Raw genomic sequence first — 14,466 nt, forward strand, 5'->3', positions numbered from 1 at the left:
TGTTTGGAAGAAATGCCGCCAACTGACAGCGCCGGCCGGGGGCTTCAGACTGGCGTCTGTAACCAACGAGTGTTCCCAGTTCCAGTTGTTTGAACTTGAGACACATTTCGTGTGTTGTAAACTTAATAGTTTGAACATTCACGAGTTTAGCCAAATCTTGGTACAGTGTAACAGATTTGTAAACCTGAATCGTTCAAGCATACTCTTGTGAAGAAAACATGGCGAGTTTAACGAAGGAGCAATTGAAAAACGAGTTAATAAGCCACGGGGTCCAACCGCCCATTCAAAGCGCCAGGAAGGAAGAGTTTGTCAAGTTATATGAGCAACACGTTGCCCCTATTGTTGCGCTGAAAGGAGATTTTTCTAGTGACGAAGAAACTGACGTTATCGAAGAGAAGGTACTTAATTATTTCAGTGTTTTTATTTACAGCAGGTTCAATCAATTTTTGAATTGCAGGTTGAGGTGCCAAACACCAGTTTGGTTTTCAATGGGTTGGATATCACCACTATCTCTGATGATGATCTCTACAACCAACTTCAGTCATTTGGAATACCCGTGGGGCCCATTGTTGGTGAGTAAAACATCTATTCCTCGAAATCTTAAATCAAAATTAATATTGGTCTCTTTGCAATTACCAGACACAACCAGATCAGTGTATCAAAGGAAATTAGCTGCACTGTTGCAAAATGGAACAGGAACTCCTCCTGCTGAGGATGTGAATGAGGTTGAGAAAACTAATGGCAACGGAGCTTCTCAAGAGGAAAAATATTCTGACTCAGAAGAGGAAGAGCAACAGGAGCAGGTTGAAGAAGAGCATCATGTTGAAACTGTAGCAGAAACATATATACAACCCAGTACACCTGCTCCTCTTCCCCTTGCAACAGATCCAGTTATCCCAGAACCTCTAACTGCGATCCGTAAACGCATCGCAGAAAGGCCCCCTTCGTCTATGAATGCTTTGCCGTTGGTTGATCGACAGGTAGGTTAACTCCGTTTGTAAATTGTAATCAAAACGATAGACAAAATCAACTAAATTTTTATTTCTTTACTTTAAGGGTACGCCAACACCAAGGCCGAGTATTCGTTCTTTTACGGGCTCATCTCAATACACTTACGAATCTCGGCGCCTAGTAGATGCCACTGACGGCGTTGAGGCAGTTAAGCCGTTATCGTCCCATGTGGGATCCTCCCCTGTTCAACCCAAAATTATCCATTACGTCTTGTTGTTGATCCTCTTTACAGCAATCGCTTACTTCTTATACACGGTAATTCAATTCAAGGGTTAAACTGGATAACTAATTTATGTTATTATTTTTGTTTTAGTACTCGATTTTTGATCAATTCAAGCATTTACCGGAGAATGTAAGACGAGCTATATTTCAGTACCTGGAGAAAGCGGAACAGGTAGCAGAGAAAATAGATAATGCCAAGCCGAACCCAATGCCGGATGTCTAGACTTTTCATACATGCAAAGCCCCAAGTTCAAGCCGAACGCGTTATTTGAGCTGTAGTTCAACCCATTTATACTATCTGTAAAAGCATGATATGAATACTCCACTCACTTCCCCCTGTTGTTCATCACAAACCAACTTTTTACTTTATACTTTCATTTCAAGTTAAAACTTGATCAACCCCCTCCCTCAAAGCAAGTCGGAAAAGGATATTCGATCTTTATTATGTTCATTTTTTTTGTATTGGCTTCTTTTTCGGCCAGAAGCTCAAATACACATGTCAAAAACACAACAGGAATTACTAATGGAAGGTCGACTAAAAATTTCACCGATGTTGATGGGCGCCAACTGCGACTAGTTTCAAGGAACTTTCGTTCTACATTGCAGCCCTGTGATTAAAAAGCAGACGTGCTAAACGTATGACGTTAACAGGAAGACTAGAAAATTAATATGCAGGAATAAGCTTTTACTATATTCTATTAATTCTACATAATCTCTTTAAATTTCTTTTGAATCACTGTGCACATTGATTATCATGTTGCTGATGATAAATCAGAAGATTTGTAAATGCATTTTTTTCCAACGTCCCATATAAGCGAGCAGTAGCTTAGTACAAGAAACGACTTACCAGTTCTTTGCTTTTGTTTCGTACTGGATGTTACGGATCACGTTTTGAACTACATCAATACTTGTTGCTTGGCCATGAAGATCTAACAAAAATTGTGAAATTAATTAAAGACAGAGAAAAACAAAATGACCAATTACCTGGGGTAAATATGTGGTCTTCATTTATGGTCTTAGTTATGGCACTTCCAATCAATTGGGCATGGTGGTCTAGTCCAAGATGATCAAGAAGATCAACAGAAGCGTTCAACATTGCAATCGGATTAGCAATATTCTTTCCAGCGATGGATTGTCCAGTATTCCTGGTGCCTATTCAAGGAACATTAACGATCATGATGCGGATGTCAAATGATTGGATGGGAAATCTTGTCTGAGGCCCTTAAAGAATCTAAAAAACTGACCCGGTTCAAATACAGCATACTTAGGACCCATGTTTCTTCCACTCAACAGGCCGGGGCCACCAATGAGACCGCACGCGAGATTCGAAAGAATATTTCCATAAAGATTGGTCATGATCATAACATCAAACTGTTGAGGTCTATAATATTTTTCAATTTGTAAATTTTGAGGCTTCTGTTATAATTATTAGTTAATTACTTGGCCACCATCTGCATACAACAGTTATCGATGATCATGTTGTTATGCTCTATATTTGGATATTCTTTAGCGACTGCTGTACACGTTTCTAAGAAAAGACCATCGGAGACTTTCCTAATAAAAAGAAATGTCAATATTTGGAACAGGATGTCGAATAGGTTAAATACATAATATTGGCATAATATAATATTTACATAATATTGGCTTTGTGTACAGTTGTGACCTTCTTTCTTCCTTCCTTTATAGCAAGGTCAAAGGCATAACGGGCGAGTCTTTCGGAGTTGGCGCGCGTGACGATTTTCAAACTTTCGACAACTCCAGGCGCATTCTGGATAAAAATAAAAAATAACACAACATGCTACAAAAGAAAGTGTTTTGTTATAATACCTCATGCTCTAACATAGCATACTCGCCTTCTGTGTTTTGTCTGATAAGGAAAATATCCTATACAATAAAAATATAAATAATATACATTAGCTATAATAAATTGGACAAATTATAATTTTGCTTTACAATATCCTTGTGCCTTGTTTGAATCCCAGGAAAAGATTTGCAATGCATGATGTATGTGAAAAGATCTAGTTCATTTCTTAACTCCACATTGCGTGAGATTTGACCTGGTCTGTTCTCTCTGGTTTCAATATTTCCTGGGCAAATATTGCAATATGAATTAGTTTCAAATTTTGCAAATGTAATACAATTTAAGTTACCTTTGATGGCAACTCCATTTCGTTTGATTGAAGTAATGGCATCAAAAAAGTCTATCTCTGATTCAGAATTTGGGTCAAAGCGAATTTCTTCAAAATCTACAGGGACTCCAGCATATCGATAGACTTCTTTGACATAATTCATCATCTCTGGACCAATTCCATCGCCTAAAAATTCAGTGGAATACAAATAAATACAGAGCTAAGAAATAAATGGCACAATATGAAGTTTACCTGGAAGCATTGTTACTGTAAATCTTCCACCATATTGAGCCAGAGGACTATTGCTCTGAAGATATTACAACATCACACAAATGTTATCATTAATTCTGAGATATTTACACACATCAGTTACCTTATTATGCGCATTTCTGGTTAGGGTCCAGACACATCCCTGTTGAAAAAACAATCAATTAGGAATCCCAAAACAGAAATCAACAACGCCTTACAGTGTTCCGATGACCCAAATTTTTTATTTGTCCTGAAAGTGTTCGAAATAAGATGGAAGTAGACATTTTAATTCGTATATTCAATACGCAGTGAAAACGGAGTGTATCAAATTAATTCCAAGATTTTCTCTTCAATTTCCCGAATTTTTTATTCTGCTCTTCTTCGATTTCTCGTTGGCGAATCGGCGTTGTCATATCGCTTAATCGTCATTTGATATCGTCAATTCGATAAACTTGGAAAAGAATAATTGAAAACAATCGGATTAATGACACCAATGTATGCACTAAGTGTAAACAGACGTAATGAAGGTTAATTGCTGACAAAGACTGACGTTACCAACTTGCACGTCACGCCTAGTTCATCAAACGTCTGTGAATCTGCTTCATCACGAACGAACACGGAGGATCAGGAACAGGTTTATATTATAGGCTTTACACATTTTCTTTTGCTTTATTTTAAATATTTTCACTGTCTGTTTTAGATTTTTACACCTAAGAATTACTAGAAATTCGTAAAGTATTCGATGGCTTCCACCATTCGGGCTTCTTCTATGTTGCAGAAAAATGTTATTACCAAACCAGCAGGTAAAAGCCTTTATCAAGGCCTTTTCGGTGTTTTTTTTTTTTTTTTCTCTTTTACTTATTATTCTATGTTTTTATTTGTGAATGTGTTTAAAGAAAAACCTTCAGTGAAAGGGAAGGCTCTTGCTCCCAAGCTTGCTCCTCCCGTATTGAGTTTGTCTTCTCGTGCGACTCTAATCGAGCAACGGTTGACGCAGTTAGAGCAAGATAATGATTGGTGGATCAATTGGAAAAAAGATCAACATGTTAAGTTGGTTGGACATGTAAAACACACAGCAGGTCGTAGTGAAGACGATAGCAGCGAGGAAGATCTGGTCGAACATTTTGAAAATTCTCTCAACTTATGAAGTGAAAAAGAAAACTTGAAGATTCATCGTAACAATAGAAATGAAGCCTATAAATTGTTTTTACAGAACATATTTTAAAGTTATCTTTTATGAAAAATTGTAAGTGTTTACCAGATTATATGAGATTACAATGCATTTTGAATTTTCTAACTATTATCTAGCATTTTTGTATGGTAAATCATTACGTGAATTGATGTCATGTGACTGTCAATGTCCTGACTCTTTAACTGGCAGTGGCAATGGTAGGGGAAATTTTTTTAAATTTCGCGCTTCAAATCCATTATGTTCCCCACAGCATAGATTTCTTGTGAATCACTTTTGGCGCCACACCATGTGTTCTTCATCCGACAGATAATGTAAATGTTGTCTGCACTTCTGAGTTCTGATGTAACTGTTGTCAATTCTTTTGAGAAAAAGTGTCTGTCCTATCTGTGATCATATAATTCAATAATAAAATGTCGGCTCCTGAAGTTAGCAATTCCTTGAAAGAAGCTTCGCTTGAAACTTTACGCAGTATATTGTCAGCTAATCAGGATGTCAGAAAAGCTGGAGAAAGTCAAGTTCAAGCTCTGGAGGTTACCGAAGGTATTTCAATCAAAACTATTTGTCACCCGTTAAGTTAGTTTAATGCCATCATTTACGCGTAGGATTTGGAATTTATCTCACTGAAATAATTTTGGATATTAAGTACCAGCTGCCAATTAGACAGTTGGCTACAGTTCTTTTAAAACAGTATATCGACTGTCATTGGTGGAAGCTCTGTGAGGAGAAATTTCGACCACCTGAAACACTACCAGAAGCCAAATCTCTGATAAGAGAACTTCTACCTAGAGCTTTAAATGATTCCAACAGTAAAATTCGATCTGGAGCTGCTCATGCAATTTCAACAATTGCCCAGTGGGATTGGCCAGAAGAATGGCCAAATCTATTTACTACTCTGATGATGTACCTGACTCAAGGCAGTCAAGAAAGTTTACAAGGATCCATGTGTGTGCTACTTGAAGTTACTCACAATGTTGATGATAAACAAATGCCACAGGTGTGGTATATTAAATAATAGCATGCAGCAAGATTTTCATTGTTCCATGAATTTATTATTTTCTCTTTACATTTGAATCAGGTAGTTCCAGTGATCCTTCCTGAAGTGTACAAGATTTTCTCAGATAGTAGTGTAAGTTCCTTGAATAAATCATTATAATGTATATGTTCACAGAATTTATTGTTACAGAGATACAATGTGAGGATGCGCTCACAAGCTATTCAAATCTTTACTAACCTAACTGAATCAGTCTGTTCAGCTGGTGAATACAACAAAGGTCTAGTAAAAGAACTTCTTGGACCATTCCTTCTACCATTCACTGAGGCTCTTGTCAAACACCTCCAAGAGCCTGATGGCCCAGCAAGTGATGTTGGCCTTAAAACAGCAATTGTTAAAGGTAATAATTTCAAACAGTTTTAATCTATGTTGTCTATTTATTCCCTTGGTTAAATGCAGCGCTTACTGTCCTTGTGAAGCACGTACCTAAACAGTTGTCGCAGTGGCTTTTGCAAATTTTGCCGACTGTTTGGAATACACTGACTCATTCTGCTCATGTCTACGTCGCTTGCGTCGTTAACGAAACGGAAGAATCAGATGAGCAAGTTGACCCGGACGGTAATTACACATTTAATTTTTTTTTCTGTGTTTTTAGTAAAGTGTTTCAATTATTCTATCAGGAGAGGTTATCAGCTTCGAAAATTTGGTCTCCAGTATCTTTGAGTTCGTCCACGCCCTTGTTGAGACTCCACGGTTCCGCAGTGCCGTTCGCGATGGAATAAGTCAAATTATTTACTATATTATCCTCTTCATGCAAATAACGGAAGAGCAAGTATCGACTTGGACTGGCAATCCAGACCGCTTCGTCGAAGATGAAAGTGAAGATTCATTCTCCTATTCTGTTCGGCTCGCTGCTCAAGATCTTCTTCTGGTAAAACCATTCATCAACTTCAAATATGTGTACTTATTCAATCGTTATTTATCGTTTTTTACATTCAACAGGCTCTACGACAAGAATTTGAGGATGAAGCTTGCTCTGGCTTGTGTGAGGCTGTCACACGTCACTTGCAAGAAGCCGAAGTCATGCACACTCAAGGCAATAGTAGCTTTTGGTGGAAAGTGGTTGAAGCGGCTTTACTTTCACTCGGCGTTGTCAAAGATTTACTCGAGTCTCAGCAGAAGGAAAACCAATTGCCGTTGGATATAGTTGTAATTCTTCAGAGTAGTTTAGATCAGCACAATCGCATGGCAGGTGAGAACAACTTTGGCTTAAACAAAAAAAATCGGAATTAACGTCTCTTTCCTTTTCAGCGTCACCCTTTTTGCTGGGCCGTTGTCTATGGGCAGCTAGTCGATTCGCAAGCTTCTTACCCACAGCCTTGCTGAACCGGTATTTACAAGCGACTGTTGAAGCGTTGCAACCTCACCAAAATGTCATTCTTCGAATTACTGCCGTTCGGTAAATTCATTTGTGTCCCCTTTTTTTGTTGAAAATAGTCTTAATTCGTTACACTTTTTATCATTTTAAGGGCCGTATGGGGATTTTGTGAACACTTGAAAGCATCACAGAATACCATAATGCTGACGCCGATGTTGCCCATGATCACCGAATCATTGCTGAATTTGGCAATTTTATTCAGTCATGAAGTTCTCAGCTTGGTTTTGGAAACCCTTGCTATGGTTTTAGCTGTAAGAATCGTCCGATTATTTAATCTGCAAAACTCAACATTTTCCCTTGATTTAATATTCAAACTCTTTATATAGGTGGACAAAAGCTTTACTGCAACTTGTGAATCCAAAGTTTGCCCACTTACCATCGCCCTTTTCCTGAAGCACAATTCTGGTAATTCAGCTAATTCTAAACTGATAAGTTATCCATATTACATGTATCTTTTAATCTTGTCTGAAACAGATCCAGTAATTGTTGAGCTTGCGCAAGATATTTTTCGGGAGCTCTCTCAAAACGAAGCTTGTCTAGGACCACTCCAGCATAGATTAGTTCCCACTTTAGTCTCTATCCTTCAGTCTCCTTCAGATAAAGTGCCGTCAGGTAAAGTGAACGATTCATTTTTTTGTGATTTAATCAACTTCTAACCTATGCAAACGTCTGAAAAGGATTACATGGAGTTGCATTGGACGTCGTGGAAACTCTTGTTCGAGCCTCGAAACCTCCACTGAGTGATGCTCTCATGCAAACCTTTCCGTGTGCGGTGCGCTCTGCTCTGACTTCGGATGATCCAACAATCGTTCAGGTTAGGATTCACATTTTAAGATTTTAATGCGTAACTATGAATAATGCTAAAATGATTGTTAATGTTGATTCAGAACGGAGGTGAATGTTTACGAGCTTTTGTGTCCGTTTCACCTGATCAAGTTGCTGCTTACCGGGATTCTGAAGGACACACTGGCCTTTACTTTATTATTCAAGTCGTGCTTAATCTACTCAATCCTACGGTTAACGAATCTAGTTCGGCTTTTGTGGGCCGGCTCGTCAGCACTTTATTTAATCGTGCGGGGAGTCACCTGGGCGATAGCGTCGATTTGATTCTGAGAGGCGTCCTGAGTAAACTTCAGGGCTCCTCTTCTCTCGTTGCCGCGCAGTCGCTAATCATGGTTTATGCACATCTAATTCATGCTCAAATGGAAGCTGTTCTCGATTTTTTATCATCTGTTCCCGGACCCAAAGGACAATCAGCTCTACATTTTGTTTTACATCAATGGTGTTCGAGACAACACGTCTTTGCCGGAGCCTATGAAACTAAAGTTAGGTAATTGAATCACATTTTCTTATTGGTTGATATCATTCTGAAGTGATTTCCGCAACTGAAACTTCGGCTTCGTTCTTTAGTTCTATTGCATTGGCCAAATTGTTGCATCACGGCGTAACGACAAACGATAGTCGCATCACCGAGATTACAATTACAATTGAAGATGATACCGAACTGGTCGGTGGTGATTCCTCTGGTTGTATCCGAACTCGTTCTCAACGTGGAGGTCTTCAGTACCGTGTCAAAGAAATCTCAATCTTCGTCAAAATTTTAAAGCTGATCATCTATGAGCTCTCAAATTGCCTGGAGTCTGCGATGGCATTCGCCGACGAAGATGATGAAACTGAAACGGACGGCGAAGTAAACAACAAATTAAATTGCTGTTCTATTTCATTTTTCGGATAATAATCTTCTATCTTTATAAACTTTTCTTGAAGCAGAGCGTAGACGGCATGCGTGATAATGCCGCTGTGTTACTCTCCAGCCATTTACTGGACGATGAAGATAAACTAGATGACTTGAAAGATGATGATCCAGACGCCCAGCACGACCCGAATTCGGTGATTAACTTGCAACAATACCTTACGGAATTTCTACGTTCTTTCAGTAGTCAGAACTACTTCCCAACAGGATTCCTTCCGCATCTCAATAGTCAAGAGAAACAGGTGTTGAATATGATCGGCATTCATCAGCTCTGACTTCATCTTTCACCCTAAAACATTATGACTAACTACAATACATATGGTTAGATAATTATGGATGTTTTGGTTTCACGTTGAGCTTGTAAATACAATTCGACCATGAGAACATGAATTGGGATTAACAGGTTTTCCGTATATTTTACGTGTATATTAACAGATACATACTCCAAAAGCTTTTGACCTCCATTGAACTATTTTCGTTTTGCTTGTCATTACCATTAATTTTTTGAGTACGCACATAATTCTTTGAGTGTTGACCATTTAGAGATTCGGTTTCCGAGAGCAGAATAGTCTGTGCCAATATTTATGATTTTAAACATAATTAATCTGATCATCTGCTTTTATTTTTATTGGAGTCGGCATACGAATACACTTAATACTAGTTATCTCAATCCTTACAGTTCAAAAATTTTTCAGCAAGGAAATTGACACCATTTCATAAACACGTTTCATCACACGCACTTGGGAGCCAAGAATAGATTTGGAGAAAGCGTGAATTCTAGTTTTTGGGAAGAACCAGGAAAAAAATTGTGCAAAAAAAAACTTGGTAAGAAATGTTAATTGAGATAAAAGATTATTGGCATCTCCTCCAATTCCATTGAGGCAGAAAAATAAGGAACCGAAGATAAAGAGCTTGCAGTTACGTGTAAGACTACACAGGTGCTCAATCTACCTTAAGAAATGGGGCAATTACTTGGTTTTCGGGCAGTGAAAACATAATCTTTCGGCAATTGGCTGCCCCGCAGCGACATTCATTTTTTACTGTGACTTCTTTGGCAACTGAGTTTGCAGCAGTTTTTTCCTGAGGGTTTTCTGAAATGCAAATATTCGCCATGAAAATTTGACTGATTAACATTTATTTGATACACGAAAAAATTACCCGTCTTGGACGATGCATAGTCAAACGTAAGTTCTTCTCCGACATGAATGTCTCTTTGGGCAAAGAGTGCAAGTCGGGGCATATTGGGGTCCATGCAATTTGCCCACATAGCGAAAACGGCTAAATTTGGATCACACTGAAATAAAGAAAAATTAATCAATAGCCCCATAAATGTTTTGCGTGTAACTTGATTTACCGAATGATTGATAAAATGTGCAACATTGCCCTGATGAGCAGCATCGACTGAGTATACGCAATCAATATCATTGAAATCCAAGTCAAAAAGATATGTTCTTCCTTCAGAATCTAAAAAAAAATGCGAAATGTTTTCAGTTGTCTTGAGATTGGTATGAAAAGACTCAATTAACTTACCATACTGAACTCCACGCTTCTCAGCTTCTTCGTTAGTAATAATTTCGCCGACATACTCAATAACGAAACTATTTTTGCGGATTGTTTCGAGTGTTTTAACACCCCATCCACAGCCGTTGCTAGTGCGAAAAATGCAGAGTTTCAACTGATGTTTTAAAAAAGATATATGGTTATTATTTCTGATTGATTTTGTTAAAATCTATAAAAACACCACCTTTGATCCCCGTTGAACTACTCTATTTGGACACTCTGGTCCACACTTGCACCGACTATTACATTCATAAATGGGCGTGCCTACAGGGACCTTAAGACGACCTGCTTTGGTGTACGCCGACTGTGTTCCAGACATTGGACCACAGCAAGTCTTTCTTCCATCGATACAATCGAGACATTCACATCCAATAACAGGATCGTCAGGAATGACTACGCCATCACCAGCCTGAAATTGAAAACTGAATACTTGAATTCTGTATTGCCGATACATTGGGGTCTCGGGATCATGTATACCTTGCATTGAGTAACATAAGTGAAGCCGACAGGAGGTTCATCCAAATCGACGTTGTTTTCTATCTTGACTGGGGGTTTTCCCTGTGTGGCTTCGTTGATTTCGTCTTCCCATTCTTTCAAGCGTACGAGTTGATCAACTCGTCGTTGGCGGAAATCTCTGGTAAGCAGCTGCATCATCAAGTTCTTCTCCATCTGTAACAGTTTCTGTTTCTTTCTGTACACCATGAATGCATATTTGTTGATTTCTTCATTTGAAAAATGGACTGTTCAAATATTTAAAACATGATTGTAATTATGTGCAGTGACCTAATGTGTTCTAAGGTAACTTACTTTTAAACCCATTTAGTTTATGTCTATCTGTTGCACTACACACAAGCTGGATGGCTAGATCAATATCTTCATTTGCTGGTTTCAGAATTCCTTCAATGTAACTTTGAAGTTGAGCAGATTCAGCAGTATTTTTCTCTTTATTTTCAACAGCATTCCTGTTTATCATATTTCAAGACATTCAAAAAGTGTCTCAGAGAAGACATGAAGAATGAATAATTACGGGTTCTTATCAGGATTACGCTGATAAAATTCAGCAATTAGTGCAGGGCATTCACAATCTTCCACAGGAACCCAAGAATCATCATCATCAGACCACCCTTTCCAGTGAACCAGGTAAAACTCATGACCCTGTTTAATTTTAAATTTTTAGGACAGGTTCAATCGTAGAAAAAGTGGTTCTTACCTCTTCATCAGTTTTGTGGTCAATGATCATTTCTACTTCATACTCCTCTGACTTGGCAGCAGGTTTCGTAGACCGTGATCTTTTCCTAGATTTATAGGCATCAGGCTTTTTCTTGCTCTTCCTTTTCTTTTTTAACTGTTCATCTTGCTTGCTGTCATCAGAAATCACGGATACTGATAAAGCTACCGATTCGGGTCTTTCCGTCTCCATGTCACCAAGTTTAGATGGGTCGTCGTGGATATCACTCATTTAGGCTAAAAATCAACAAACTGAAGATCACAATAACGAAGACAGTATTTTTTATTTAAGTCGACAATCGCAACTTGATTACAACAAAAGAACTTACAATTATATAGTAGTGAAATAATTCCGTTTTAAAAGTCAGAAGTACAACACACATGCAATCAATATCACCTCTAGCGATATACTAAGTTTTCGCGCCGGTTTCCACTTGGATATTTTTAGTTCTTTATTCAATGCGTGGTGCCACTGGTGCCTTCATGGCAGTTGCGACATTGCATGAATAGTGTTTTTATACATTCATCAATTTTGACGGCCCATTGAAGGTAATTATTTTATAGATACAAGCCTTATTATTTCTAAATCTGAATAATTTCTGTTGTACATCTGTTTTTATTGGTTTTTCAACTTTTTTTAATTTTTTCAATTTATTTCATTTTTGCTGTTCCTGTTCATCAGTGTTCACCATTGTTTTTTCGTCTGCAACAACAGTTAGCCAAACGACATTTACTTCATAACAGAACATGTTTTGTTGATTTGTTGTTCGTCATTTACATTTACAGGCACGTTATGTCGTATAGTGTTAATGAGTAAAATCATCATAGGAATGAACCAATCAAAAAATTTTGCGTTTGTTGTATTTTTAACTATTCCAATTCTTCTTTTCTGGACGTCGTGTTATGCAGAACATGATGACACTGTCTCGACAAGATTTGCTCAGTAAGCGCTATTTTATTTCCTTCTTTTTATTTTTAGAAAAGAAGATTCAGAGTATTCTTAGATTGACTAATTTCCTTTTTTCTTTATTTCAAGATTTTTAAATCATTCAGAACTATCACTATCACCACCACTACGTCAACTTTGGAAGAAAACCATTCCAGATGAACTCAAAGATGCCAAACATGGGATTGTAATGGGTGTGTCTTCAGAAAAATGTGATAATGGAAAGGTTGGTTCATCAGATTCTTTAACATTATTAGAATAAAATTGGAAATTTGTTTGAATTTTCAAGGTTAACTTAACAATTGATTGGGATGGTTCACCTGTGAATCACACATGTTTTACTTCCAAATACCCACTACCAGTTAAAGAGGATATTGAGCCATATATAACCTGTGATAAGCTTCCCCCTGGAAATTATTCAGTATAAATATCAACATTATTTTTTGTCTGTAAAGATAAGAATTCTAATGTACTTACATCTCTGAATATTTCTTTTCTAAAGCCTACCCATTATTGCATGGACACTGTGGTTCAATATAATTCATCTATTCCAACTTAGTAAGTATCCTTTTTGGCCACACTGTAATTGGGTGTATGAAGTGAAATAATACATTTAGAATATTTAAAACATTTTAGCGAAGGCCACCGTCCCCTCTGGCCTATTTTCGGTGAATACCAGTTTGTTCCACCTCAGCGCTGGCTTCATAATGTCGAGGTATGACCTTTTTACAAAAGCTATGTTATAAAATTGCATTAGAATTATTTAACTGTCCCACTATTTATCATAGCATGGAGCAATCATCATGTTATATCACCCATGCGCTGAGCCTTCCGAAATTCTAAAATTGAAGAAACTGGTAAAATCTTGCCTTTGGAAATATGTCATTACTCCCTGGAACATGCTGAGTAGAGAAATGGTAATTTTCCACTATATTTTGTATTTGGGTGTGGGCTTATGAGTGAAATCCAAAAAGATTTTTTAATTCTTTTTCATCTTATCTATTTATTGTTTTTTTTTTATTTTCAGCCTTTTGCATTAGTGGCTTGGGGATGTCGACTACAAATGGCTAAAGTAGATTCCGGAATTGCTCGTTACTTTATCCGTTCCAAAGCGTTTCGTGGACCGGAGTCTCATTATCTGAAACAAGGACAATTTTCTGTGGGACTCATTGAGGCTTCCAATCCACCAAGTGATACCAATTTGGACAAAGTGCTCTGTTGATTACCAGTGCGATGACTATAGTCTCCTGTGTTGTGTATGTTGCACACATTTCTCCAGTTTTCTTTCCGAGGTTATGGCAAGTTCTTTCTCATGAATATATCCAGATGTACAGAAAAATTAGTTTTTTTTTTCTTTCATTGAGGAAAATAAATGTGGCCTTAGGACATCCAAACATTTGTAATTCAATATTTTTAGAAAGTCTAAGTGTTAAATTGCTAAGAATATTTTTGTATTGCACCTACTTAAAAAACAATACGGCAATTTTTATCATGCGACGATAATATTGCAATCATTGATTTTCTCATACAAATTTGACCGATTTTTTTCACTATTTTTCCTGTAGATTATGCAATTGACTGCTTCTCAGCCAGTTAAAAGGAAAATTGCATCGATGCTATCTTTTCTCCTTTATTCACCCGGAAGTAATAAATTCGCTAGTTAGTGTAAAATTTCTTGTTCGGACAATTGGCTCCAGACACATTGTTTTCCCTTCCAGTGGATGTAAATAAAGCAGAAGACATCGTCA

The 14,466-nt window shown here is 37.6% G+C and overlaps 5 protein-coding genes across 8 annotated transcripts; 3 read left to right on the forward strand and 2 right to left on the reverse strand.

The window, feature by feature from the left end:
• The first annotated feature begins 10 nt into the window (after positions 1-10).
• On the forward strand, positions 11-1,744 carry LOC124327527 (lamina-associated polypeptide 2, isoforms beta/gamma-like). Its single transcript, XM_046786494.1, has 5 exons — positions 11-398; positions 458-572; positions 640-980; positions 1,057-1,266; positions 1,325-1,744. Exons 1-5 carry the CDS (start codon positions 219-221, stop codon positions 1,454-1,456), a joined length of 978 nt encoding a protein of 325 aa, XP_046642450.1. The 5' UTR covers positions 11-218; the 3' UTR covers positions 1,457-1,744.
• LOC124327523 (isocitrate dehydrogenase [NAD] subunit gamma, mitochondrial-like) lies at positions 1,020-4,011 on the reverse strand. Of its 2 annotated transcripts, none has more exons than XM_046786490.1 (12): positions 3,830-4,011; positions 3,736-3,774; positions 3,615-3,669; positions 3,384-3,548; positions 3,187-3,320; positions 3,061-3,117; positions 2,868-3,001; positions 2,674-2,787; positions 2,478-2,614; positions 2,218-2,385; positions 2,081-2,162; positions 1,020-1,192 (listed from the first exon to the last, which is right to left on the reverse strand). In XM_046786490.1, the coding sequence occupies exons 1-12, from the start codon at positions 3,893-3,895 to the stop codon at positions 1,168-1,170; spliced, it is 1,176 nt and encodes a 391-aa protein (XP_046642446.1). In that variant the 5' UTR covers positions 3,896-4,011; the 3' UTR covers positions 1,020-1,167. The 2 variants fall into 2 exon arrangements, with proteins under 2 accessions (XP_046642446.1, XP_046642447.1); XM_046786491.1 differs by lacking the exon at positions 1,020-1,192 and adding an exon at positions 1,657-1,841.
• An 82-nt stretch (positions 4,012-4,093) lies between these two features.
• LOC124327502 (importin-9-like) lies at positions 4,094-9,375 on the forward strand. Of its 2 annotated transcripts, none has more exons than XM_046786450.1 (17): positions 4,094-4,245; positions 4,312-4,414; positions 4,508-5,343; positions 5,406-5,797; positions 5,879-5,929; positions 5,987-6,194; positions 6,254-6,412; positions 6,475-6,725; positions 6,797-7,046; positions 7,106-7,253; positions 7,324-7,483; positions 7,559-7,637; positions 7,707-7,844; positions 7,910-8,046; positions 8,120-8,562; positions 8,643-8,922; positions 9,000-9,375. In XM_046786450.1, exons 3-17 carry the CDS (start codon positions 5,214-5,216, stop codon positions 9,258-9,260), a joined length of 3,087 nt encoding a protein of 1,028 aa, XP_046642406.1. In that variant the 5' UTR covers positions 4,094-4,245; positions 4,312-4,414; positions 4,508-5,213; the 3' UTR covers positions 9,261-9,375. The 2 variants fall into 2 exon arrangements, with proteins under 2 accessions (XP_046642406.1, XP_046642407.1); XM_046786451.1 differs by having other exon boundaries at positions 9,003-9,375.
• Positions 9,376-9,589: 214 nt separating this feature from the next.
• On the reverse strand, positions 9,590-12,256 carry LOC124327512 (histone-lysine N-methyltransferase SUV39H2-like). 2 transcript variants are annotated; one of them, XM_046786475.1, is made up of 10 exons: positions 12,102-12,256; positions 11,756-12,009; positions 11,573-11,700; positions 11,353-11,507; positions 11,023-11,285; positions 10,730-10,954; positions 10,516-10,660; positions 10,340-10,449; positions 10,144-10,279; positions 9,590-10,076 (listed from the first exon to the last, which is right to left on the reverse strand). In XM_046786475.1, the coding sequence occupies exons 2-10, from the start codon at positions 12,002-12,004 to the stop codon at positions 9,928-9,930; spliced, it is 1,560 nt and encodes a 519-aa protein (XP_046642431.1). In that variant the 5' UTR covers positions 12,005-12,009; positions 12,102-12,256; the 3' UTR covers positions 9,590-9,927. The 2 variants fall into 2 exon arrangements, with proteins under 2 accessions (XP_046642431.1, XP_046642430.1); XM_046786474.1 differs by having other exon boundaries at positions 11,756-12,024; positions 12,102-12,238.
• Positions 12,257-12,460: 204 nt separating this feature from the next.
• Positions 12,461-14,107, forward strand: LOC124327531. The gene is made up of 7 exons (XM_046786500.1): positions 12,461-12,715; positions 12,809-12,944; positions 13,008-13,139; positions 13,221-13,276; positions 13,355-13,433; positions 13,507-13,635; positions 13,746-14,107. Exons 1-7 carry the CDS (start codon positions 12,582-12,584, stop codon positions 13,938-13,940), a joined length of 861 nt encoding a protein of 286 aa, XP_046642456.1. The 5' UTR covers positions 12,461-12,581; the 3' UTR covers positions 13,941-14,107.
• The last annotated feature ends 359 nt before the right edge of the window (positions 14,108-14,466 follow it).

This window comes from Daphnia pulicaria, chromosome 2 (genome assembly GCF_021234035.1).
Source record: "Daphnia pulicaria isolate SC F1-1A chromosome 2, SC_F0-13Bv2, whole genome shotgun sequence".
Classification (NCBI taxonomy): Eukaryota; Metazoa; Arthropoda; class Branchiopoda; order Diplostraca; family Daphniidae; genus Daphnia; species Daphnia pulicaria.

Coding starts and splice junctions, on each gene's coding strand:
- LOC124327531 (XM_046786500.1), top strand. CDS start 12,582: ATGAGTAAAATCATCATAGGAATGAACCAATCAAAAAATTTTGCGTTT. Junction 12,945..13,007: donor AAAAATGTGATAATGGAAAG/GTTGGTTCATCA, acceptor TGAATTTTCAAG/GTTAACTTAACAATTGATTG. Junction 13,140..13,220: donor TTCCCCCTGGAAATTATTCA/GTATAAATATCA, acceptor TCTTTTCTAAAG/CCTACCCATTATTGCATGGA.
- LOC124327512 (XM_046786475.1), bottom strand. CDS start 12,004: ATGAGTGATATCCACGACGACCCATCTAAACTTGGTGACATGGAGACG. Junction 11,701..11,755: donor ACCACAAAACTGATGAAGAG/GTAAGAACCACT, acceptor AAAATTAAACAG/GGTCATGAGTTTTACCTGGT. Junction 10,280..10,339: donor CACATTTTATCAATCATTCG/GTAAATCAAGTT, acceptor TCTTTATTTCAG/TGTGATCCAAATTTAGCCGT.
- LOC124327523 (XM_046786490.1), bottom strand. CDS start 3,895: ATGTCTACTTCCATCTTATTTCGAACACTTTCAGGACAAATAAAAAAT. Junction 3,775..3,829: donor ATTTGGGTCATCGGAACACT/GTAAGGCGTTGT, acceptor TTTTTTCAACAG/GGATGTGTCTGGACCCTAAC. Junction 2,163..2,217: donor AGACCACATATTTACCCCAG/GTAATTGGTCAT, acceptor AATTTTTGTTAG/ATCTTCATGGCCAAGCAACA.
- LOC124327502 (XM_046786450.1), top strand. CDS start 5,214: ATGTCGGCTCCTGAAGTTAGCAATTCCTTGAAAGAAGCTTCGCTTGAA. Junction 7,484..7,558: donor CCCTTGCTATGGTTTTAGCT/GTAAGAATCGTC, acceptor CTCTTTATATAG/GTGGACAAAAGCTTTACTGC. Junction 7,638..7,706: donor TTTCCTGAAGCACAATTCTG/GTAATTCAGCTA, acceptor TGTCTGAAACAG/ATCCAGTAATTGTTGAGCTT.
- LOC124327527 (XM_046786494.1), top strand. CDS start 219: ATGGCGAGTTTAACGAAGGAGCAATTGAAAAACGAGTTAATAAGCCAC. Junction 399..457: donor CTGACGTTATCGAAGAGAAG/GTACTTAATTAT, acceptor TTTGAATTGCAG/GTTGAGGTGCCAAACACCAG. Junction 573..639: donor ACCCGTGGGGCCCATTGTTG/GTGAGTAAAACA, acceptor TGCAATTACCAG/ACACAACCAGATCAGTGTAT.